At 40.6% G+C, this 25,163-nt stretch overlaps 1 protein-coding gene across 5 annotated transcripts in view; it reads right to left on the bottom strand.

Annotated features, from left to right (window-relative positions):
- Positions 1 to 4,337: 4,337 nt before the first annotated feature.
- LOC145493896 (voltage-dependent calcium channel type A subunit alpha-1-like) overlaps positions 4,338 to 25,163 on the bottom strand; it is a 53,089-nt gene continuing 32,263 nt past the window's right edge. For 2 of the 5 annotated variants that reach the window (XM_081473376.1, XM_081473408.1), the window contains 21 exons: positions 24,476 to 24,587; positions 23,836 to 23,943; positions 23,087 to 23,139; positions 21,908 to 21,956; positions 21,374 to 21,474; positions 20,461 to 20,662; positions 19,893 to 20,057; positions 18,743 to 18,850; positions 18,123 to 18,206; positions 17,609 to 17,740; positions 17,138 to 17,203; positions 16,513 to 16,622; positions 15,260 to 15,398; positions 14,956 to 15,083; positions 14,433 to 14,529; positions 14,140 to 14,245; positions 13,125 to 13,247; positions 11,803 to 11,912; positions 9,947 to 10,024; positions 8,234 to 8,323; positions 4,338 to 6,729 (listed from right to left, as the gene is read on the bottom strand). In XM_081473376.1, the coding sequence (XP_081329502.1) occupies positions 6,391 to 6,729; positions 8,234 to 8,323; positions 9,947 to 10,024; positions 11,803 to 11,912; positions 13,125 to 13,247; positions 14,140 to 14,245; positions 14,433 to 14,529; positions 14,956 to 15,083; positions 15,260 to 15,398; positions 16,513 to 16,622; positions 17,138 to 17,203; positions 17,609 to 17,740; positions 18,123 to 18,206; positions 18,743 to 18,850; positions 19,893 to 20,057; positions 20,461 to 20,662; positions 21,374 to 21,474; positions 21,908 to 21,956; positions 23,087 to 23,139; positions 23,836 to 23,943; positions 24,476 to 24,587 (2,500 nt within the window). In that variant the 3' untranslated portion in view covers positions 4,338 to 6,390. The remainder of the gene's footprint in view (positions 6,730 to 8,233; positions 8,324 to 9,946; positions 10,025 to 11,802; positions 11,913 to 13,124; positions 13,248 to 14,139; positions 14,246 to 14,432; positions 14,530 to 14,955; positions 15,084 to 15,259; positions 15,399 to 16,512; positions 16,623 to 17,137; positions 17,204 to 17,608; positions 17,741 to 18,122; positions 18,207 to 18,742; positions 18,851 to 19,892; positions 20,058 to 20,460; positions 20,663 to 21,373; positions 21,475 to 21,907; positions 21,957 to 23,086; positions 23,140 to 23,835; positions 23,944 to 24,475; positions 24,588 to 25,163) is intronic. The other 3 variants (XM_081473385.1, XM_081473402.1, XM_081473394.1) reach the window with 3 other exon arrangements.

Below are 25,163 nucleotides of genomic sequence, written 5' to 3' on the forward strand. Positions count from 1 at the left end.
GGGTAGACAGTCATCCGAGAAACAAACCGACAGTACAGTCTAATTAATTAGAAAACCGCTCTATATCTGAGGGAGCGCTTTCTTAATAGTAGAGTCGCTAAACCACTCTATATGACGGTTTATCCTCTCACTCTCAAGTGTGATCAAGTTTAACCTAAATTTGATTTTGCAATTCTGCTTTACTAGCTTTTATTTTGGCACAAATCAGAGCCGGTATTAATCATAGACTTAACTGTTAGAGAAAACCTTTTAATCGGATCTTCTCCTTACCAAACAATTTACTAACGTTCACCACAAGTATTGTAATGGTCTATTTCTACCAAACAAAACTCGGAGTTTTTTTAGACTTTCTTATTAAAATCCTTCGCGGTTGTGTATCAAGGTTTGAGTGTTGCAAACATTTTTTTCTTTCCGATCTCAACAAGTCTAGGGTGTTTTTTTTCCCAAGGTTCTCTTTTCTTTCAGCTTCAAATACCAGTACAGGACAACATTCTTCGTTAACGTTCATGGCCGGACAGGGAGTCCTGGCACTTCTAGGAAAACGTTCAAATTTGAAATTGATATGTTATTTTGCTTGGAAAAACCTTAAGAATATATTTGGGATTGATAGCTTTCACATTGTAAATAGAAATATAAGCAGTGCATCAGTGTTATTGAACTTGAGGAATGCGACAAAGTTAATGTTCCTCCAGTTACTCTGCTCGCAGCCGGATATAATGAGGAACGGTTGCGACTCTTCAATTTTGAAATTAAAAGAATGGTAAATAAAACCTTAAACAAGGTGTATACGTTATTTATACATACAGACCCCGGTGGGGGAGGGGTGGCGTCCATGATACGTGTTTGGGACCGCTAAGGAGTTTTCAGAACTTTTCGCAGTGGCTTCTTGGCTGCCCCATGTCGGTTATTTCTCACCAAGAAAGAACTATACATTGTCACCTCTAAGGAGTTAAAAAATGGATTAACTACCGCAGAAATAGATTTAACTACCTTAGTATAGTCTGTGCACAGAGCCATTTTCCATAGGGGTGTTTGATTCAAAACTAGTATCCCCGTCACGTCTAGATGAGAGTTTTATTATGGGAGAGAGCCGCCTTTAACTCTCCGTCGTCTCCTTTAAAGCAGGAGAGGAACAGAGTTTATCCCCCGTATATGTGACCCAGTGCTTCCGCGGATAGATTCTCTACCAAAAGTCTTATTCAAACTGTAGTCTATATTTCTCTGAAAATACTTACCGATCCAAAACTCATGTTGCTTTTCTAGTTCACGAATTTCCCTGAGTATTTCTTATAATGACCCCCACGTGAAGACTCCTTCTCAAGCTTCAGGTACTTAAAAAAAAGCAGGTCAAAAGCTCCCCAAAAGCAGCTTAAAAGCTGCCCAAAAAGCCTCCTAAAAGCAGCTCAAAATCTGTTCAAAGGGAGCTTAAAAGCAGCTAAAAAGCAGTCTAAAGGCAGCTCAAAACCTCCTCAAAAGCAGTTTTAAGGCCGCTCAAAAAGCCACCTAAAAGCAGCTCAAAAGCCGCTTAAAGGGAGCTCAGAAGCAGCTAAAAAGCAGCTAAAAAGCCGTCTAAAAGCAGCTCAAAAGCTCCCCAAAAGTAGCTTAAAAGCCGCTCAAAGGGAGCTCAGAAGTAGCTAAAAAGCCGTCCAAAAACAGCTTAAAAGTCCCCCAAAAGCAGCTCAAAAGCAACTCAAAAGCAGCTCAAAAGCTCCTCAAAAGTAGCTTAAAGGCAGCTCAAAAAGCCGCTTAAAGGGAGCTCAGAAGCAGCTCAAAAGCCGCTCAAAAGTTCCTCAAAAGCAGCTTAAAGTTCGCTCAAAAAGCCGCCACAAAGCAGCTTAAAAGCCGCTTAAAGGGAGCTCAGAAGCAGCTCAAAAGCAGCTAAAAAGCCGTCAAAAAGCAGCTCAAAAGCCGCTCAAAGAGAGCTTAGAAGCTGCTTAAAAGCAGCTAAAAAGCCGTCTAAAAGCAGGTCAAAAGTTCCCCAAAAGCAGCTTAAAAGCCGCTCAAAAAGCCTCCTAAAAGCAGCTCAAAAGACGCTCAAAGGGAGCTTAGAAGCAGCTCAAAAGCAGCTAAAAAGCTGTCTAAAAGCAGCTCAAAAGCTCCTCAAAAGCAGCTTTAAGGACGCTCAAAAAGCCGCGTAAAAGCAGCTCAAACGCCACTTAAAGGGAGCTCAGAAGCAGCTCAAAAGCAGCTAAAAAGCCGTCAAAAAGCAGCTCAAAAGCCGCTCAAAGAGAGCTTAGAAGCTGCTTAAAAGCAGCTAAAAAGCCGTCTAAAAGCAGGTCAAAAGTTCCCCAAAAGCAGCTTAAAAGCCGCTCAAAAAGCCTCCTAAAAGCAGCTCAAAAGACGCTCAAAGGGAGCTTAGAAGCAGCTCAAAAGCAGCTAAAAAGCTGTCTAAAAGCAGCTCAAAAGCTCCTCAAAAGCAGCTTTAAGGACGCTCAAAAAGCCGCGTAAAAGCAGCTCAAACGCCACTTAAAGGGAGCTCAGAAGCAGCTAAAAAGCAGTCTAAAAGCAGGTCAAAAGCTCCCCAAAAGCAGCTTAAAAGCCGCTCAAAAAGCCTCCTAAAAGCAGCTCAAAAGCTATTCAAAGGGAGCTTAAAAGCAGCTAAAAAGCAGTCTAAAGGCAGCTCAAAAGCTCCTCAAAAGCAGTTTTAAGGCCGCTCAAAAAGCCACCTAAAAGCAGCTCAAAAGCCTCGTAAAGGGAGCTCAGAGGCAGCTAAAAAGTCGTCTAAAAGCAGGTCAAATGCTCCCCAAAAGCAGCTTAAAGGCCGCTCAAAAAGCCTCCTAAAAGCAGCTCAAAAGCCGCTCAAAGAGAGCTTAGATGCAGCTCAAAAGCAGCTAAAAAGCTCCTCAAAAGCAGCTTAAAGGCCGCTAAAAAAGCCGCCTAAAAGCAGCTCAAACGCCGCTCAAAGGGAGCTCAGAAGTAGCTCAAAAGCAGCTAAAAGCTGTCTAAAAGCAGCTCAGAAGCTGCTCAAAAGGAGCTCAAACAGCCGGTCAAAAGCACCGTTCAGAAGCAGCGTAAAGACCGCTTAAAACCAGATCAAAAGCAACTCAAAGCAGCTCAAAAGCTGCTTTAAAAGTAGCTCAAAAGCAGTTTTAAAACAGCTTAAAAACAGTCCATTCCAGTACTTATTAATTATGTTCCAAACTGTCCAAAATACTCGTTAGGTTGGACACTAGCTATCCGAAAAAAGAGAATTAATCCGGAGAGTTTACAAAATCAACAAACAATCGTTAGCGCGATTGTATAGTGTTACTTAAGATTATTTCACTGCTTCTGCTAATGTTGCTTATTGTTGCAGTTTGATTTAAGATTAACACATTTGAACGTTCCATTTTATGCCGTAACTTGTATTGAACGCTCAGGCACACAACATTCAACATCGCATTTGTGTTTGTCCCTCAAGTGAACAATGAACAGCAACTTAGGAATTGCTTAAAACTAACAATAACAGTCCTGTTTGACGGCTGACAGTTCAAGTTTAGAGTCATCAGGAATTTACCTTTTCTTTGTGAGTATATTCTTAAGGTACACTTAATTTTTGCGAAAGACAAAAGGCTTTTAACACCTTTGCAAATCAATGAAACTGTTTAACTTACCTGGAATTCATGAAGCTGATGACTTATACTTTCCAAGTCCTCTTCTGCTTGGCTTGTGAATCTAGATGAAAATGTGTTTACACACTTTCCGTTTTGAAGAAGATAAGTAGAGAGTGGAGTCCAGAGAAACTGAATGGGAGAGATGCTTTTAAATTATACTTCGCGAATCTTGTTCCTGATTGGTTATCCTGTGCGTGCTAATTAGTGAACGCCAAAAAGAAAAAAAAAACGTGCATTATGGTTCCAGGCCACGTCCACTTTACGCCGAAGTAGTTTGAACACGCAGCTTTTTTTTTCTACAGTGAGGCCGATCGTCCCCACAAATCTGTCACGAGAGCGGAACTTTTCGAAAGCATCGTTCAAACCGGAGGAATTTGAAAACTCCTGCTTCGCGTTCTTGTATGGACGGAAAACATTTTGAAAACGGAGCTTAACGAAAACGATAGCGTCACGATAATCATGTGATTTCTCTGACCGAGGTTTCCTCAACCACATCCGAAATCACCGGTTATTGTAGTGTTTTCAAATTTCTCTGCCGCAGTGTGGACGGGGCCTCAGGTAACGCTCTTGGCAAATTTCGCGTTTCACGCGCTATGTACAGCTCAAAGTTGGAAAAAATCTTGCTGAATTATTCTTTTCCTCATCCAGCGATTGAAATGTAACGACTGGCAAAGGTTGACATTCTCCTCCGCAGTGCTACTCGTTCAGTAGCGAATCCACCAGACCTCGCGCTAAGCGGGGGACGGGGAAGAGGGGGGGGGGGGAGGGGATGGTGATGTTTTTTGCTTGACTCTGCGATTTTTTTTTACCCAAAAGGGCCCCTTCCCTAAATCAACCACTGTCGCTATGAAATGTCGTTTCACCAACCACGTGACCAAAAGCGACGAAGGATCTGGGAACGAGGATGAGCTCTTCATAGAATAATCACCACATGCAGCGGTCACAAGGTAGCAATTTATTCTTTCTCCAAAACAAATCTGAATTTTACTCGTGTCTGAAAGAATCCTCACATATTTGCTTTATTTACAATAAGAACATTATTTGAAACTATGAAGTGTGTGTGTGCTTCAAAAGCAATGTAGCCATAAATAAGTCATTTTACAATAACATCATTATTATAAATAAATTGTACTGTGTACAGGATAACATTCTTCTATCGACGCTTTTAATATATTATTGAGTAATTTCTCCTATCAAAGATAATAACAATGATAATAATAATAACAACAGTAGTTAAAAAATTAATATTTGTCACGGCTCTTTGTGTGAATTTGGTCTAAAAGTGGAATAACGGTTTATAAAAGGAACTCTAAACTTCAAAACGCCTGCTACACTGTTCCATACTAGCTTGCATTAAAATCTGCTAAAAGTGATGATTTACAATTTTATAAACTACTATATCAGAAAGGCAATATTAAAACAAAAATCAATTTTGTTAAGTAGCAAACAAGGACCAATATTCCCCTTGTCTGATGTCGTCAAGTGTAATAGGTACACGAGTCGTTCAATGCTTTGCTAGGAACATATCCAGTCTGACTGCGGAGAACATTCACGAGTCCTTACATCAAGTAGCAAGTAGCATTACATCTTGCCACCGTTCCAAAACATAACGAGCACATTTGCAACAAACATTAGAGCAGTTTTAGATTGACTGTAAAAATTAAGTTCGTTTTTGTTGGGTTTCACTTTTTCTGAATCAACCAATCATAGCAAGCATGCTTTTTTCTCAACCAATCCGAAGAGAAACCAAAACCCAATTGTGACGTGAACCGGTGCGTTTTCCCGCGCTTGATAGCCGCGGCACGTTCATTCTTCGAGTTGTGATTGGCTCGTTGCGTTATCATTGTTTGCTGTGATTGGCCACGTGTGATTGCTTTGGATTTGGGTCTTTAAAACAGTCATCAAGAACCACTCCAAGGTTTAACATTACAAGCATTTTAAACCAAGTATAACCTCATGAGCAGTTACAACGTAAAGGAAAAATATCTCAAATGTTCAAATCTATTAGCAGTAGATGGGTATATGTTTGAACAAACGTCAAGCTCTGTCTAAGATTAAAAACTTTTTAAGGTCAACCTCTGCATCACAACCCTTTTAAAAAAGAAAACCAAAAAAAAAAACTGCTACCGTATCTCAAGCGAGCTTCATTTCCTGTATAATGTCTAATAATTCATCGCTTTTTCTACACAAGATATACTATATTCGTTGCGTTTAGTTCATCTGAAACGTCCATAATTATGAAATAAATAAGTAAATAAATAAACAAGTAAAGAAAAGCTTGCAAAATTTGTTATCAAAAGCAAACAAATCTGCGGCGTGGCTCTTGCGCAGGCGGCAAAGCAGCTACACAGGAATTTCCATCTGGAGTTCATTATTCTCCTCCCAATAATTCAACTTAGCTTTAGTAAAGTGCGTTTATTTCCTCCAATTCTTGCTTGAAGTCTGTTTCATGGAGAACGCGGCACGAAGAGGTTTACAAAACTTGGCAATTAAATGGTGTGTTGCCAAAGAGGACACCACTACTTCTCGTCTTTGAAGGAAGGCTGAAGGAATATACGTTGCAAATTAATGAAGGAGCCCTTCCAACATTGTTTCTTTGTATTCCCTTTCGTTGAAGTCATACGGCAAGTTAAAATTCGTAAACCTCAAAAGGAATCTCGTCAAGTGCCGAAAAGACCATCTATGACTGTCCTCGCCACGTGACCAGCACGAATCGCCCGCATGCGAGTGGTCACAAAAATTTATTGAGTGTGAATGTATTTTTTTTTAGCACGTGGTTGGCACGTGAATATAAATGCTAGCACCAGTCATCTTCATCGCCCATTTCCTCTAGACCGTAAATTGCATAAGGGCTCTGTCCACTTCGTATCGCCATAGCAATATGCTGGTTCATATTCGGATGATAGCCGTTCTCCAGAACACTGTCACCCCGGTTCTCAGGCAGAGCCGGTGCTTTCCCGGTCAAAGAGAGTTGAGAGCCAGTGCGTGAACCAGGAGTCTGAGGTAGCTGTCGCCGATGAGGACCGACTAGAGCCGTGGTCACCCCAGGACCTCGTCCTTCGTTAAGGGAGGTGGTAGAGCGGTGAGCAACAGGTGTGTTTTGACGGTAGCGGGATCGGGACGGACTATCCATTTGCTACAGTGAAAAAGTTAAAATATGAACAGAAAGAAAGAGTTCTTCCCTTCGGAAAAAATACTCTCGTGAATTAAGAGATTTATTGTATGACTGAGAAAATTACTTCATTGTGATTGGCTGAGAGTAGGCCAATTAATCGTTAATTATTAATTTGCACTACATTGCAAATTGCGCGTTTTCATTATTTTCTCAGTCATATAATAAATGACTAATCCAGTATGAAAGCTCGAGCAATTGAGTATTTACACTACTAGTATATAAAGGCTCGTGAAATTTTGAGAGAATTTTCAAATATCACTAGTAGCGTAAATCCCTAATTGCACTGGCATTCATACGATTACCTATGGAAATGATAAGCACTTAATGACTGGCCCCAAGGGAAACAGTTAGTTTTGTTTCCCCGAGACCCTCAATGGAACATTGAGATATAACAAATGGGAGGTATAACAAATTTGTTTGTTTATACCTCCAAACTCAAATACGTTTTCCGATTGGAGGAGAACGTGTCACGTGCCGTTGGTCAAAACTCACTAACTCCCTAGGGAAACAACAATTTAAACTTTCTACTCGCACGTGATCAGGTCGTGCTCCTTGAAACTGCGGCAAATTTCTGTGCCAGTCGGCGTTAAGCAAACGATTTTTCGCAGTTTTTGTTTTCAATTTTTGTATAACAAAGCACTTAATGACTGGCTCCGCAGGAAATAATGAGCTTTGTTTCCCCTCGACCTTCGCCTCTGGGGACATTGAGGACATTGAGGGTCTCGGTGAAACAAAACTCACTGCTTCCCTTGGGGTCAGTTATTAAGTGCTTGATATTCCCACAGGAAACTTGGTGCTGCAATTACGTACGTATATACCAAGCATGAAGAGCAACAACAACAACAACAACAACAACAACAACAACAACAACAACAACAACACAAGAGCAGCAGCAGCGGCGGCAGCAGCAAGAAGAGCGGAACACAAGTACGCCAGCCTGTCGGCACCAAGATACGTCATAAAGCTTAAAACGCAGGCGCAGGCGATTATTGCGTGACGGTATAAGAGATTGTATAACGAACCAAAAAACCCTCAAATGGGGGCAAATTGGGATGTAAGGATGACTAAAAGCGTACGAAAAAAATACATAAAAACCAGGGTCCGTGAAAATCTAAAGCGAAGATTAGCAGGGCGAACTGTCGTTTTCCAGAGAGCTTCCTTTTTATAAGTGAATATATGAAAGATCATATATTTGAACTGCGGAGAAAGATATGAAGACACGATCGAGTGTGACCAGCTCCCAGTTGGCTTGAAAGCTCAGTTGCCAGGACACTGCACCGGTATCGCAGAGGTCATGGGTTCGAATCCTGTTCAGGCCTGAATTTTTTTTCAGGCTTTAATTTCACAACTGCTTAAGTTGTGTAAATAACTGCGATGATTAATCATATCTTCATAGCTTCCTTTTTATTGCCCATGAGCTTCCCGCTGCCAAACATTCTAGTGTGTTTTTAAATGCTGTACGTACCTGGTGGTTAGGGTGATACAGAGCTTGAGCTGAGCCAGAGTGATAAGGACCATCAGCTAAACTAATAGCAACGTCTTGCATCGGAACACCCTACCACACACAAGTTAACACATCAAAAACAAATTCTCCATACCTTCACCCATACATTTCTTGTGGCAGAGGTCGGGAGAATCAGACCACTTCCCTCGCTGTTTCTTAATTGTTAGAACGAACACGACTGCTTGTATAATGTTACCCTACTCACTGTTTGGGCTGAATGCGTTTGCAAACAAACAGCCCCTAAGATTAAAGCTTTAATGTACATGCACTAAAACCTAAACTTCTCATATGCCTTTTCTCACGCAGATAAACAAACTGCATTTTACCGTTAAGCCTGGTTTCAAAACACTATCGACGCAAGCTCAAGCGCAAGCACAACAATTCGTATTTCACCGTGAAAGCGGCCTTGACACAGGTATGAGCACAAGCGCAAGCACAAGGATCAAAATTTTTCCTTTTCTTTCTTGTATTTGCGCTTATGCTTGCGTTTGCGCTGCAACAAGTGAAAACGAAATACCGCTCACGCATAACACAAGCACAAGGATCTTTACCACACATGGTTATGTTTGGACAATGAAAACACTGAATCCAGACTACCTCGCGCCTAAACAGTTTGGAAGGTTCGGATATTTCGCTTGTGCCTGTGTTTGCGTCGAATTTCGTTTTCACTTGATTGCTTGTGTTCGTGCTTGCGCTTGTACTTGTGTCGCTAGTGAAATCCAGGCCTTAAGTCCAATTCTCTACAATTTTTTGTACATATTTTCTGAGATCATATGGATCAGGGATTTGAAAGATCAATTTGACAACTTTTTCTTCACATTCGCAAATGACAAATTGAACTTTTACAAACCACAGCTAAAAAGACAACGAAAACAAATAGAAGCCATCTTTCATAAGCGCAGCGGGTTGGACATGACATCGCAGGTTCATTCAGATTGAGGCATAATTGATTTAAAAAGGGAGTGGGGCGGGGTGGGGCGGGGTAGGCGAGCGGTCACAGAAAAACAATAAGACACGCTCAATGACGAAGAAATGAGAGGCTCATGATGTCAGTAGATAAAAAAAACCAACATGTGTGAAAAGAGAAAAGAGGATTAAGCTAAGTGATTATGAAACAAAATATTAAAACTTTGAACAAACAAGTTGACAAGGAATAAAGCGACTTATTTTATAGTGTCAAGGGGATTAATCAGCTACCTAATCAATTCTTTAGTAATTAATTTGTTTCCCATGCATCCGTTTTCAGAGAACTACAATCTGCACTGCTGTTGCACAGCTGAAGTCACGTTAGGTGACAAAATGGTGTGACCATTCTTTGGTCACGCCACTTCTACAGGAGAAGCGTTAAATAATTTAATACTTAAACATGCTGCTCACTAAAATTGGTTCTCTGACGGAAAACGTTTGCAAGGGATATGTCAGTTTATGTTATATTAGCTTGTACCATTTTATAATTGAAAAGTTAAAGTTAAATAATTCTGCTTTTTAATTGTTAAATTGGGCAAGGTTATTCAGTTTAACAAAGTTAAAAAGCTTAACACATTATTTATAGTAAAGAGATCAAAACAAGATGGTCACGTGACTGATTAACATTCAAAGGTTCGTAGTAACAGAGATATAGGTGAGCAAACGAGATAAGACAGCGCATGCGTGAGAATGTCAATACTTCTGTACCTCGCCCAGTTCAGGGTCGTTATCTCGTCGGAATTTCTGGAACGCAGGTCCTCCGACAAATCGACTCAGAACAGTTCCCTAAGAAATCAACGCCAGTCGATAGTGAGGAAGAGGAAAAAATAGAAAAATAGAGAAAAGGAGGAGTAGTGGAGTGAGAAATGAGATGATATAGAGAATTGCAAAAGGTCAACTTCTGAAGTTTGCATAACAATAATAAGTTTACTTTTAACTTGTCTGAAAAGCGCTTGGCTAGCATGTTTGATCATTGTCCATTTTTGTCTACTCGATTTTGATCAGTATACGTAATGAAATCAAAGTGCGCTATCAATGTTATCTGCACGAGAAAAGTTAAGTGAAATAGTTTTGAATACTCAGAGGTTCTGGAAAACTGGATTGTCACAAGATCGGACCTCAACTGTGAATCTAATCAAATTCGTTAGGATCACAAGCAAATTCAGTGAAAACCGATGGCTATTCACGTTGAAACTGACATATCAACGTGGTGTCCTTAAAGCTCCTATGCAACAGACAAAGATGGAACACAGGCACGGTAGAGAAGTTGAAGTGAGACCCACCTGATCTGAATCCTGCTCCAAGAAAAAGAGAAAGAAAGGAAAGAGGTGAGGATAAGTAGTTCAAAAATCTTCAACTGTTAGTATCATTAGCAGTTTCCGTTGTTTAGGGCAAATTTTAACTTATTTAGTGACATGTTTCCAGGCTCCTTCTGCACATCCGTTCTTACTGGCACGAGATCAGTAAAGGGCCTGGAAACGAGATTGATTTGTTTACACAATTTTAATGAGTTTTATTTTACAAAAATGATACGCCAAGAAATATGGTGTTTTTACGTTTAGGTTTAACGTTGTTTTAAATAAAGTTTATAAAAGTCTTTTCGACTGTGTTATGGTTAACTAGAGTCCTCGTTCCCCTTTGCCAGCGGTCGATGCCAGTCAAGGGAAATAGGGAGACGTCATTTATTAGTTAATTTGCTAAAATACTTTTTCACAATTGACGCTGTTTTATTTTAGTTTTTATCGTTTATGTTAAAGATTAAGAATATCTAGGTGAAGTTTGTTTTAGCAATTAGGGAACTGTATTTTATCCATAGGCAAGTAAGATAAAAATCAAAACTTTTGAGGCCAACTGGCAAAATAAAAACAACAGAGTAAGAAGAAACACAGTGAGACTAAACTACAGCTTACGTAAATTCGACAAGAAGGGAATTCAGTGGAACAACGAGATATGTTTGCCTGGCAGTTTCTATTGAGATAACAGGAACCCCTCCCTCAGAAAGACAAAAAAAAAAATTTAAAAAAATATATCAGACCACTTTGGTTGCCACCTATTTCTTGAAGTGTAAAACAAAACCTATGTTCCTATTGAGTCATGCAACGAAAAACTGACTGCGATCAAACTTTGAATGTAGCAAAGACATGTTCATGAAGTCATCAAATAAACACTTTTTCTGCTTCATACTGGAACATAACTCGAGAAACGAAAACAACATAGGCATGAAAACAAGCCAAGTAATAATTTTTCGAGCAGGTGACGATTCCTTAGGGTATCTTCACGCTTTCCTCTGAGCAACGATCGCACAATCGCAACTCTACTTCACAAACGTGGCCGGCTACATATGTGCCTCACGGTACGCTTGACTATATCACGCGAACAACACGTGAACGACGCGAAAAGATGTTCACGTGCTACAAGAAGGGTCTTCGTGATGCACATCGAGGAAGCCACGTGAGTGAGCGTGAATCACGTGAGCGAGTGAGCCCGAATTAAACCCTCCCCCCCACCCACCAACAGAGTTACAGGAACAGGCCGCATTTTATTACTTAGTAAAGTAAACTCACTCTGGACTGAGCTTGTCCTTTCCGTCTCATGAACTTGTAGTTTTCGTAGATTAGTTTGGCGCAGTATATCTTACCCACTGTCATTTGCGGCTGCTGGTTCACTTGATTCGCTGAGAAAGGAAATGGCACAGAAACGTTTTATCCAAGTGAAATTAAACTGTGGACATTCATTCTGGACAAACTAACTGCCTACGTCTACGGTTTTCGTAGTACGAAGTAACTAGAAGTATTTCTACTCCCCCATGGATGGGATGCTAGTCCCCTGCATTAAATTCGCCGGTACTCATTTATACAACCGGGTGGAGAGAGGCACTGTGGGGGTAAAGTGTCCGGCTTGCCCAACAACACAAACCCAGACTGTCTACACGGATCTCAGTGCGCTAACTAGTAGACCATTGCGCCTCCCACAATATTACAAACATTTAACAAATTGACGTCAGTTTTTTTATGCGTCTGTCCTCTTAATGACGATAAATTGCGTCATAACATTCTTAAAGTGGTTGTGGTTACGCAGTGAACTTTGACAATGCTATGACGAAATTTATCGTCAATAAGGGGACAGACGCATAAAAAACTGACGTCAATTTGTTTTTTACATCAACAAGACCCCAAAATGGTCAAATTCCGGGAAAAAATGAGGGGAAAAGACGCCGTAAACTTGCCGTAAACAAAGATAAGTGAATTTTATTCAAAATGACTCGAACATTGTCAATAACTTTTCTCGCTTTTTGATTGGCTACTTAAAAAGGTCGATAAAATCTCATTGGTTAAAAAGTTGACAGTTCGACAGCTGAAAGTTGAACTTGAAAGCTTGTATAAATTAAAATTTATCCGTCTGTACTCTTATTGATGATAAAAGTGAGCCAATCAGCGCGAAAGAAATTAGACAGTTCTTCTAAAAACTGTTCTTTAATCCAGTGTGTAACGCGGTCGAGGAAATGTCGTTATCATCAGCTAGCAAGTTTGGTTTTTAAAATCCCTTGAAGAAAACTTAGGTACCGCTTGTTCAATTGAACGAGTACAGTTAAAACCAGTCGGTATGATCTATCTACAAGGAGTTGGTTATCGATTCTTCACATCTACTTCCGAACCTCTCGGCAAGAAATTATTCTTTGTCTCGGGTTTCGTTTGCAATTCAACTGCAAATTCTAAGTCAGCACAGAATCGCCATTTCTTGTCAATGTGTCTAGGGAAAAATCTCCGCAGAGGCGCAGACCAATGTGTCTCAGTTGATTACCAAACGGAACAACTTTAGGGTGGTGTTCCTACTGATTGTATGTTAAAATATTTGACAAAATACAGCTCAGATTTTTTACGCGTACATTTACCATTGTTGATCAGACTGGGGGGCTTGGGTACTACTCTGTCCAAGGTCTTCTTGGTGAGTTTAGGCCAGACTCTCTTTAGCATAGCTCTCAGTTCTTTATCGTTCTCCTTCAGATTATCTGGAAAGAAGCGCAACAATGTTACACAGAGGTCTGTAGCACAGTTACACAGAGTTAAACAGCTACACAATCCACGCAGGAAGCGGGTGTCCCAACAGCCTCGGATTTTTGGACGCTCCTGTAAGTCCACATAATTAACAGCGATCACGAGAACAGTTTGGACAAGCTTTTAGACTTTTATAAACAAACAAAATTACATTAATTAGAGAGGAAGCCAAATCAGCCTTAGCTGGTTTACATGCGGGTCCTCTGTCCTGGTTGAAATGGAATTTGGAGTCTTGGTTTTTGTGGAGAGAGGAAAACCGGAGAACCAGGAGAAAAACCCTCGGAGCAAGGCGAGAACCAACAACAAACGCAACCCACATATGGCACTGGGCCGGAATCGAACCCAGGCCACATTGGTGGGAGGCGAGCGCTCTCACCACTGCGCCATCCTTGCTCCCCAAAATGCCGAAAATGCTTCTTTCACAAAGCGGTCATAAGTCACCTCACAAGAATTGTTCCCGCCAAAACTTATTCCTGGCGCCAAATGCAATAAACTGTCTAAACGTTATGAAATCCTCTGATTTCAAGCCGAGAATTAGAATTACGACAATCAGAATTAAGACAGTCTTAACGCGTTTTGTTGAATAAACATGAAAACAGTCTCCAACATCTATTTCCGATACATGATTCGTAAAACGCCTTGAAAGCAGGCCTTGAATAGCCTGCGTCGCAGACAGTCTAAACCGCCGGGTACTATATCGGGGTTTTATGACACGTCCGGCTGCAACGCAGGCTGGCCTTGAAAAGGGTGTTGATTAAGCTTTTACTGTGTACACTGTAAATCCCAGTCAACATAACAAGTACATATACAGGGGTAAGGTTCTTATTTGAAATTGCCAGTTCTTACTTTTCTCGGTCATAATCTTAAGCGAGGTCCGCACCAGTGCAAACAAAGTAGCAGTAAAGGTGACCGTGTTGTCTGGGAACAGCGGCATGTTCATCTTGATCAGGCGCTGAAAAAGAGCCAACAGAAGTCAGATAAGTCATGTAGCCACATTTCAAAGTTTCCCCAGTGCCTTATGCGTGACAATAAAATAATAGAGAGTTTTGTGTAAGTGTGCTCTTGGCTGTAAATTGCCCGACTGACAGTCACTTCTCCGGTTAAATCTTACAAATAGTAAAAAGTTTCTTCTTACTTACCTTGTAAGCAACGATCTTTGGACATTTCTTGCCTATTCCAATTGGTGGAGACATTTGTCGTAACAATTGACATACTTCAGTGTGCTTGATGCGGCCCCTGAATGGTGATAGCAACAAACAAACAAATAAACCAAAAAAAAAAAAAAACAAACACACAACCCAATCAGTCAGTCAGTCAGTCTGGCTCTGAACCCCGTCTTTAGATTTTTTTTAAACCTTTGCAAAAAGTTGCTTTTTATCACGGTTACCACAATTCGATTATAAAAAATGGGGGTCACCGGGCTAATTTTTTATTTGTAAACAATTAACCTACATTAAGGGCGTTTTAACAAATTGCACTGTTGCGATGGTAACATGTTATTTACTTGTTTACCAATGATTGGGAACTTGTGTGATATCATTATCGCAGGATTATAAAATCAATGAGTGATAACACTGATCCATCAAGATATAAGCGATGGAAAGAGCTGAAAACTGTAGTCAGCCACCTTAAGAACTGACGTAACACAAGAGAGGAACTTACGTGGCTCCAGGGTCGAACTCAGACCACACCCGCACAAACTCGTCCAGGTGGTGTGGGCCAAGAATGGACTCATCACGTGTTAGGTATTCAAAGTTGTCCATGATGACAGCCACGAAAAGATTCAGAAGCTGTCAACAAAATCAAAGGAGATTGTTGCTTTCTCTCGGCACACAGAATTCCGAATGAATGAACCTACTGCTCTATCGGTCGATTAATCAATCCAGTCACCTCTATACTTGTTACATAAACACTCTATAACCATTTAAACTAAAATGTCCACCTTTTTAGTAGTACAATAACTTACCAGAAAAGAACAAAAGAAAATGAAGGAGATGAAGTATAAATACGCAAATGCACTGCCACATTTGCCCTCTTTATCTTGACAATCTGCATCAGCTGTACACGCCAACATTATGAGCTGCCAGTTTTCACCTGTTGCGGACCTACAAGGCAAGGAAAGGACTCTAAGTCACGCAACAGCATGATCTCTTTTGGTTGCTATACCTTATTCTAACTAATTTTCGGGCGTACTTAATTTCGCGAAAACTCGGAAGCTGTATTTTGCGAGTACTAATTTGCCAGATTCCAGGAAAAAACTGTAAACAATTAGATTTAATTTCGCGGTTTTACCATTGCTGAAGTCTCCCAAATTCTAAGCCGAGGGGCCCCGTTTCACTACAAATGGGGAAACGGATGACTCTACTAAAGCGGTTTTGGCGGATTTACCAGCTGAAGATCACAGTGAATCGGAGGAAGGGTGCTAACAGGTTGAAAACAAGAGCATGTCAAAGACTCATGGACATAAATTGAAAAATTACCAACAAGCCTGTGGCTCAGAATACTTAAAATCCACGAATTGTTTTCTTACATAATATGGATTACATTTCGCGTGTTAATTTTCGCGATTTTTTTTCCAAGACGCGACAATCGCGAAATATAGAACGCGAGAAAATTAGTAAGAATAAGGTAATATGTCAAATTATTCTCGCAGTGAGATTGGTTCTTACTTGTGATCTAATGGAGGACAGACGTATAGATGACGTCATTAATATTTGTTTCTTTATTCTATAAAACAGACAGATTCCAAGCTGCCGTGCGTCTGTTCAGGAACTGATCACAGAAGACGCCAAAATGTGGTAAAAACATAAGTGACACACGGCTCGGCTATCGCCTTGTGTGCCACTTTTTTGTTCCTACCTCATCACCTGTGATCAATTACTACACAGACGCACAGCAACATGGAATCTATTTATAAATGTGATCCCAAGAACACAAAGAACTCAAGATCCAGTTGCTTTAGGGTTGAAGTTGTAAAAACAAAACCTCAACACAGAGACAAGATAACAATGATCTGTACGTCATTGACCATCCTCGAAGACCCAAGGGCAGACAGTGGGAGCGAGAGAAAGTCGAACAGATTGAAAAAAACCGCAGTTTTTCCTGTTGTTTCGATTGGCTCTCGCCCCCACTGTCTGCCCCTGGGTCTCCGAGGATGGTCATTGGCGTGACACTCAAATCTTCAAGTAAATGTGTGGCGTGACGATCTACTGTGCATACCTGAAAAGAACTTGAATGGCTTCAGGAAATGACTGGAAGTTATTTCGACTTGCAATCTGATCCCAAGGCTCGCCGCGTTCTGCGTTATCAATAGTGATTTGACCGAACATCTGCATGAAGCAATAGTTAGTTAATTTCATCTTTCTTACCATTAGTCTCTTTCAAGACAGTCATAATCATGTGAAGCTACACTTTCAAAGACAGGATTGCGACTTTAAGGGGATCTTCTAGGTGGGATCAAAACAAAGCTCAGTCACTTGCAGGCGTTTTGGCTTGACGTTTATTCTGCTGAGAGCTTAACAATCCGGTCGCCTTTCTTGCCGCCATCTTGGAGTCGCAAAACGAAAAGGGGAAGCCAGGGCAGGACGAGGCGAAGAGGAGACGGGTAGGAGCCTTGCCCCTACCCCAACATGAACAACGAGACAACGTTTAATTGTACTGTAAGTTTACAAGATAAATATAATATATAAATTGAAAATACACACACTAGCTGGTCACCCAAAATCCGAATCCAAGAAAGCGCTCACTCGCTCAAGAAAAAAACAAAAAAAACAAAGATACTTGCGTTCGCCCAGTCAAAATATACCTCAGTAACCAAGAACACATTCTTCCGCATTAAACGTACCTGCATCCCGATGACTGCATAGATAAAGAACAAAAGTCCAATGAGCATACCAACGTAAGGTAACGCCTAGAACACAACACATACGTCTAATCAGTAAACTGACATACTTCCAATATTGCCATGTCCAAGATCGTAATACAAATTCTCCTTGCTGGCTGGCAGACATTCCTTCTGACATTCTGACAATATTACATTTTGACATTATAAAATTATGACATTATGACACCATGACACTTTGACATTTTGACATTACGACATTTTCACAATACGATAAGGCGACATTTAATATTCTCGCCAACGGTTAGCTGTACATATTTTGACATCGTAAAAAGAAATTTTTATTATTCCCGTCTAACCACATTACACAGGGTACCAGCTTGAAGTTTTTTTTTTCCAAAAACAACAACCAAAAGAAGGGAGCTTAAACTCATTTGATGGCAGACTTGTTAATTAATGCGATTCTCGCTTTACCTTAAATGACTGCAGAAACGTCCACAACAAGATTCTGATTGTGTAACCCTGCCTTAACAGCTTGATCAGCCTAGCCGCTCGGAAGAGACGGAAGAGACTAGGGTCGAAGGGCATCGAGTCAGACTCATCAGACTGTAAGTAAACAAAGTCACGTGATTGGGGTAAAATTTACTATAGACCTCTTGCTTAGGCGGCCACTAGACTGTTAACATTGCTAGAAATCAAATCCACTTCTCAAGGTGGTGTAAGTGTCCTATTTCTTCTATCCATATTTAGTATAAGTCTACCAGCGTTCTATCACGAATGCCGTTCTATGATTGGCTACGCTACTCACTATCTATTCTGTGATAGATAGAGATGGCGTTGCAGTGTATCCTTGTTAACGAAATGACGTTCCCTTCTTGGTGTTTTCGAATTGTCTGTGAAGAGGATTTTGAACGACTTGTAGATTTATACTAAAAGAATTAGATTATTCACTCTCGATTTCTATCGCGTGATAGTTGACGAGCCTCACCTGGATCCTGCTAAGAGCAAAGTCCAACAAACTTCCAAGGACGATTATGAAGTCGAACACGTTCCAGCTGTCTCGGAAATAATTCTTGGAAGAATAGTTAAAAAGAAGATCAGGATTGTAACAAGCGTTTCTGGTTAAAATGCACCATATGCTTCATCTGCAAACAATTCTCTCTGTCACGAAATGAGTCATTTCTTTCTCAATGAATACAAGAAATTGAAAACAATTTGAATTGGAACAACTAGTGCCATATCCCAGAGCTAGCCTGTACTACATGTTGTAAAATAATGTTTTTCTGTCTTGTGTATCCTGTAAGCTTTAGCAGTGTAAAGAGCAGTGTAAAGTAGTTCTGTAATTAGCGTTAGTTTTCAGTCCTAGTATTTAGTGTGCATTTTTCTTAGTGTTAACGTAAGTAGTGTCCTTGTACATTATTTTGGGTCTTTTGAGCTATAAAACGGTGTTAACAAGACATTGTAAACTGTTGTGCATTATTAAGTATTGTATCGCCATTTGTAAGTAGTATTAAAGGACAATATTGTAAGTAATAATAGAAAGATTAGAATTTTCGTCTTCATAGCATGTTGCACGGCCATTTAGTAATGTTCCGTGCAAAGACTTACCGTTCGGAAGGCAAATAGTTTCAAGATAGCCTCTCCCGTGAACATGAAGGTAAATATCGTGTTGAACAGGTCAAGAATCTCTCGATACAGGGGAGGCTCGTCATCAAACTGATTACAAAACAAAAAAAAGAAAAATATTATCTTGAGCACACTGTAATTGTTTGCCGGCAAAAATTTAAATTGAAAACTACTGCTTTCCACAAATGGTATGCACTCCTCTCAATTTACTTCGTTATTAGTTTATCTTCACCATTCATGCTATTTTCAAAATTTAGATTTAAGGAACTGTCATTTAACAAATTGACGTCAGTTTTTAATGCATCTGTCCTGTTATTGACAATGAATTTCGTCATGACATTGTCAAAGTAGCTGTGGATCCATGAGCCGATAGCCGAGTGGATCCTCAGACCACTTTGACAATGTTATGACGAAATTCATTGTCAATAACAGGACAGATGCATGAAAAATTGACATCAATTTGTTTTTTACGATAACAAATTGTCAAATTGTCCGCTCTCGCTCGTTTGACGCATCGCATGATTTATAAATTCATTTGTCTGTACGCATATTGACAATAAAAATTAGCCAATGAGCGCGTGAGAATTTCTGCAGTTATCGCAAAAAGTATTTTCTTTCATCATAGCCCTGGCCTTGTGACAGATTTATGTTGTAAGTCGAAATATAGGCTTCAATAAACCAGCCCGGTTGTCATGTCAGGCTGACATTCAGTTTTTATTTGACTTGAAGTGCCGCCTAACACCAGCATCTTACAGAAAGACATTTTTTTTCCTGCATCGTGTGGACCTCTACATTTAAAAGATTTCTGATGTCACTGAAACTTCAGATTTCTCTCACAATTGCTCTTGCCGCAAAGATGTGCGCATGTTTCATGTCGCTTGATTAGGTTGGCGTTAATTCTTGGGAAACACCTTAAAACCTTTGATTTTCTCGACATTTCCTCCTAGAAGGTAGCTGCTGAGACCAGCTTTCATGCTCAACTTACCTATAGTAATGGTCATAGAGAGCACTATAAGCAAACTTCCAAACACAAACCACATTTTAAGACTTTCGTATTCAAATCACACAATACCGGCCAGCAGAACCTTTCTGCTCGTTACTAAGAAGAAGTTACGTTAAACCCAGAACTGACCTTCATGGTAAGAATGAGGGTGTTTAGAGCAATGAGTATCATGATGAAAAACTCAAAGGGACTGGAATCCACGATTCTCCAAATACGGTACTGCCACGTGTTGGGATCTTGAGGCATGAATCTTTCAGAAGGTTTAGCCACGATGGCAAAATGAAGACAATCCCGCTAACAAACAAGGATGGAAAACGTAGCACAAAAGAATACATTAGGCCGCATATTTCAACATAACAAAATCTTTCATATGCTCGTTTGCTTCTTTAAATCCACAGACAAAAGCTTATTACATTGAAGAGTCTTCTAACCGCGTGGCAAAAGTTAAAGCCTCACAATGGATGCTGATCAATCTAAAAATAGACTTGGAATGATTCATATGGATGGCAGAGACCAGCTAACCCAGTCATTCTCTCCTAGACATCTCAATTTTATTTTACCATAATACTTGATTAATTACAACTACACGTAACGCTGTTAGGTTCTTGAAGGAAAACTAAATCCAAGATGTATCAGGCATTGTTGCTGCACGCATTCCTTGTTTCACGCAATGGCGCTTGTCACGCATCCTTCTCACCTGATTTCTGTCCAGTTCGCAGTCACCCTGGTCCTTCTCTCCCTGTTCTTGAAAGGTAAGGATAATAAGTGCTACGAAAATGTTGATGAAGAAAAACGAGAAAACTACAACGAAGAAAATGTAGAAGAGCGCGATCTCGATTTTGTTGTCGACGATTGGTCCACGGTCGACGGCGGTTGTGTCAATGGAGGCTTGCATTAGGCTAAAAGAGAATGAAAGAAAAAAAGGTAAGTACAAAAATATGACCGGTGAACGGCCATAAGTACGCGCCCCTCTTGCCCGTCCAGAAAACAAGCCATTGAAAAAATAAGCTCCCACAATCGAAGACACACACACAGACAAAAAAAATGCCGCTAATAAGCCCTAAGATTGAATATAATCAAATGGACATAGCTCTTGAAGAACAATATAATTTCTTGGGTGAAAGCCTTCTACGGTGCCGTTTTTGTATTTCATGTGGTTCCAGTTTGTTCACAGAATTGCACCATTTTTGGAAAGCAAAATTCCGTCAGATAACAAGGCCTTTTACAGCCTCGAAAGTAAGCCCCCAGGAAAAAAAAACGGAGCAACATTATTTTCGTAATTTTCCTGTGTCACAATTTTTCTCCTGTCAAGTAAATGACTGATTTCCTTGTCTTTTGGAAGCCGACATAGAGGCCCTGAGATGGACTAGCATCCCACCCACGGGGGAGTAGAAATGCTCCAAGTCGCTCCATGCCACAAATACCAGAGATAGTCGCGCTGGCCAGCCGGACCACTTGGCTCGAAAGCAGACTTTATCATGGGCGACCACAGAAGACGATAGTGAGGAAGGTGACTGTACGACTCTCAATCACCTTTCCTCTTCATGGTTACTATAAAACAAATGGCTTGGTAGCCTTATGAGCATACACAAGATTACAAAAGCTCTTACGCTGGCCAGCCTTCTCCAGTTGATGATGTAAACAACGATAACATTGCATAGAACACATTGTCAAAATTATAGTCTTGTCCTTCCCAGGAGCGTTCCTTGATCTGGAAAGAAATCACAAGCTTAAGAATTAGTTGGTGAAGTTTTAAGTTCTTCTCTGCAAATTAACTATTTTCAAGTTTAAATAATTTCCAAGTACTTCAAATATTCTGCTGCGCATCGTAGTTTCAAGTCTCTTTTCAGAGTTTGGAAATGTGGTCAGACACAGTCAATATTTTATCCGTTGATTTATCATTTTTTAATAGCTTTTCCTTTAAAAGACAAAATGGATGTCCAAAATCAATGCACAACGCGTCTCTCCGCTAGGAGCGTTTCATGACACTAAAAATAGCTGCCATATTTTTCATGTGAAAACGGCACCCACTGCGTACGACACTGCTGCTTATTTCCAGTCTAAGGTCGCCCTGTCCATCTACACTTCGCAAGTATAGTTTATTTGAACACTAAATACGATGAAAATAATATTGAACCACTTACCTCGACATTGGACAGGTCAGACAAGTCAGGATATGAAAAGTATTGCCCCCTGCAAATAAATCATTTTGCGGTTACGTACTAAATTTGGCACAAATTCAGTGGAAGATGTCTTGACGGGCACTGTCGTAAGCGGGCAGCTCCACTTAAGACCGCCTTCATAAAACCCCGTTTGAACAAAATCTGTATTTTTTCATTCCCGTAAGCGGACATTCCTTTAAGCGGCCGCGGACACTTTCAGGCCTTACGATTTACACATTTTTCCTTCAGTGTTTTCGAGCTCAGTCCCGTAAGCGGACACCCGAAAGGAATTGAGTCCAACTGTAAAAGATACTCATAAACATTTGTAAACTGTTTGACTGCATTTTTGCAGTGGGACTGTTAATGTTGATTGCAGTTATGATTTGTTCTTCAGTCCTAGTACTAGAGTATGCAGTGCTGTTTACAATGGCAAACGACAATAAAACAACAACAACGACAACAACAACAACAACACAATCATTTAACACGGTGGTATTTCTTGCATTCCCAATGTTTATTGTTAGCTGGGCAAGCTCCGTAAGTGGCAATCTATCCCTTTCACCACTCGTGGCCGCTTATGAGAGCTTAACCGTCCTCGCAAACGGTCAGCTCCGCTTACGGACACCTTTTTCGCGTTCCGAGGGTGTCCGCTTCAAAAATACCAATAGGGTAATAACAAACTGAACGAGAAATCAGATTGAGAAAGCTTGAAAGTTATCCAAATACACGCACACCTTTTGTTTAGATAAACGAGACTATAAATACATAAATTTGGGCACGCCTAGACTCGATTTCCGCCGCTCTCGAGAGTCCGGTCTACGTTCCTCCCCGAAGAGACTTCGGAAAGGAGCGCGGGCTCCTTTCCCGAACAGCGGCTGGTAATCGAGCCTAGGCATGTCCGCATGTAGCAAAGGCTAATCCAGGCGCTAGTACCAAGCGTCACCAACATACGCGCGTCTATAAAAAACAAGAATGCCGCACCAAACACGATGCTTCATCCAAGCCAAAACAACATCCTTAGCTTGCGAGAGAGCTTTCGTGGTAGCTCTAAGGGTCCTTAGCTTCATTGCAATGACAAATCCTCCCAACTATTGTGATAAGAATGTATAGAGACTAATAGGGAGAACTTGGGTGAAGATCATACGGAGCTAGCTAACTTACTGGCACTCCTCCTTTGTCATCTTCGAAGGGTCATCACATTTGAAAAACTTCCCCTGAAAGATACAAAGTGCATCAATTGTTGCCCTAGAGATTGTCTTGAATAAACACAATAAACATCTAGGAATGTATTGTTTACTCGTTGGAATATTAAGCACTTAATGACTGGCCCCCAGGAAAACAAAACTCAATGTTTCCCGCGGAACCAGCAATTAAGTGTGTTGTTATATCTCCCAACTCAAAAATGGAAAAAAAAAACTGCGAAGAAATCGTTTGCTTGAGGCCAGCTGGCTCAAAAATTTGCCGCGGTTTCAAAGAACACGCCCTTATCACGTGCTAGTCGAAAGTTAAAGTTGTTGTTTCCCCAGGGAATTAGTGAGTTTTGACCCACGACACGTGACACGCTCTCCTCCAATCCGAAAACGTATTTGAGTTGGGAGGTATAACAAAATCATTTAATGACAAGGGCTTTCACTTGAAATTTCAATTCGCAATTCCTGCGCTATCAGAATTCACTTAAAATCCTTGGAAATTTAGCATAGATTTCACGAGTCTGAAGATAACTGATAGCATCAGTCGTAAGCGAATGTTTTCTGAATTTCTCAGGCACTACATTCCTTACATTTGAAGTTTCTATTGAAATAGGGCTAACATAAAATAAGACTACACATACTGCCGACCAGTAACATAAGACAATGCTGCTGTACAGTCAGAGTCTTATATTCAGACTAGCGTCCATTTTACTTCCTTACCTGGAAGAGCTGAACTCCAATAACAGAGAAGATGAACAAAAACAGAATGGTGATGATCAAAATGTTGAGAACATTCTTCAGTGAGTAAACCATACACTGGAACACAGCCTAGAGTGGCGGAGAAACAGAGAAAATAAGATGATATTCTCTCTCTAGTCATATCGTAAACGAATGGGATTTTGCGCATAAAACACGTAGGTACATTAACATACGAGAACAGGGAAAGGTAAACTTTAACAAACAAGTACAGGGAATAGTAAACTCAAATCAAAAGTATATGCCATACTCTACTCTGAACGACATAAAATCAAGACAAGCTCCCCGACAGGAAGCTTAAAATCAAAATAAGTCATCCTCCTCTTCAAGGGATAAGCCCATGGACGGAGGGGGGAAGGGGGCGAGGGGAAGGGGGCGAGGGGAAGGGGGCGAGGGGAAGGGGGCGTGGGGAATTATCATTCGAAAGTATTTGCACGTCAGATTTGATGGGCTAATCTTTGGCAGGGATTCTGAGTCATTGGCCTGAAACATCAAGCTGAGTGGTTTCGTTCGTTCACTGCCATGAAATCTGATGAGTATTTTGGCAGGAACCGCAGAAAAACTGGAATCATGAGCAACTCAGTCCATGCGGATGGAAAAGTACCTTCAATTTCTTGGCCTTGTTGATGGCCTTGAGTGGACGAAGAACCCTGAGAACTCGCAAAACTTTCACGGTTTTCTTGGATCCCGGGTCGATGGTAGATTGATCTTGATTCCTGTATATAACACATGTTAATCAACTCAACGATAAGAGTGCCTCGTCATGCAACAAGAATTACGTTGATGAGGAAATATCGCTTCTAAATCAGAGAAAGTGACATTTAAAATACTAGTTTAGGTAGATCCAAGCACATGTTAGTTTAGATAAAAAACGAGATGTTAGTTCAGGTCAAAGAGATGACAATAAACCGAGGAAAAAAGAAGAATGTTGAAGGCTTGGGAGAACTAAGATGGATTCTGAACGCCAAACTAGACACTGCAGAAGAAGACACACAGTGTAGCTGGAATTCAGTTCCTCCCAAACAGTTCCCAATTTGTACGCGGCCATTTATTCTCTCGGCGCCTTTTGAGAAGGAGCGATGTTGACACTAATCTATCCAGTTACTGCACCCAATCAATAGCTTCCGTACGTTACTTTCAAATGAACAGTCGCGCCATAGTTAGTAGTCGCCTCTACTAACTATGGTCGCACGAACCAACATTTAACTGTTTTCACGCTGAAGAAGGGCTTTGCCCGAAACGTTTGTGATTTTTCACAAGATGACACTTTGACATTTTTCAATTTTTATTTC

The sequence above is a fragment of the Orbicella franksi genome, chromosome 1 (assembly GCF_964199315.1).
Source record: "Orbicella franksi chromosome 1, jaOrbFran1.1, whole genome shotgun sequence".
Lineage (NCBI taxonomy): Eukaryota > Metazoa > Cnidaria > Anthozoa > Scleractinia > Merulinidae > Orbicella > Orbicella franksi.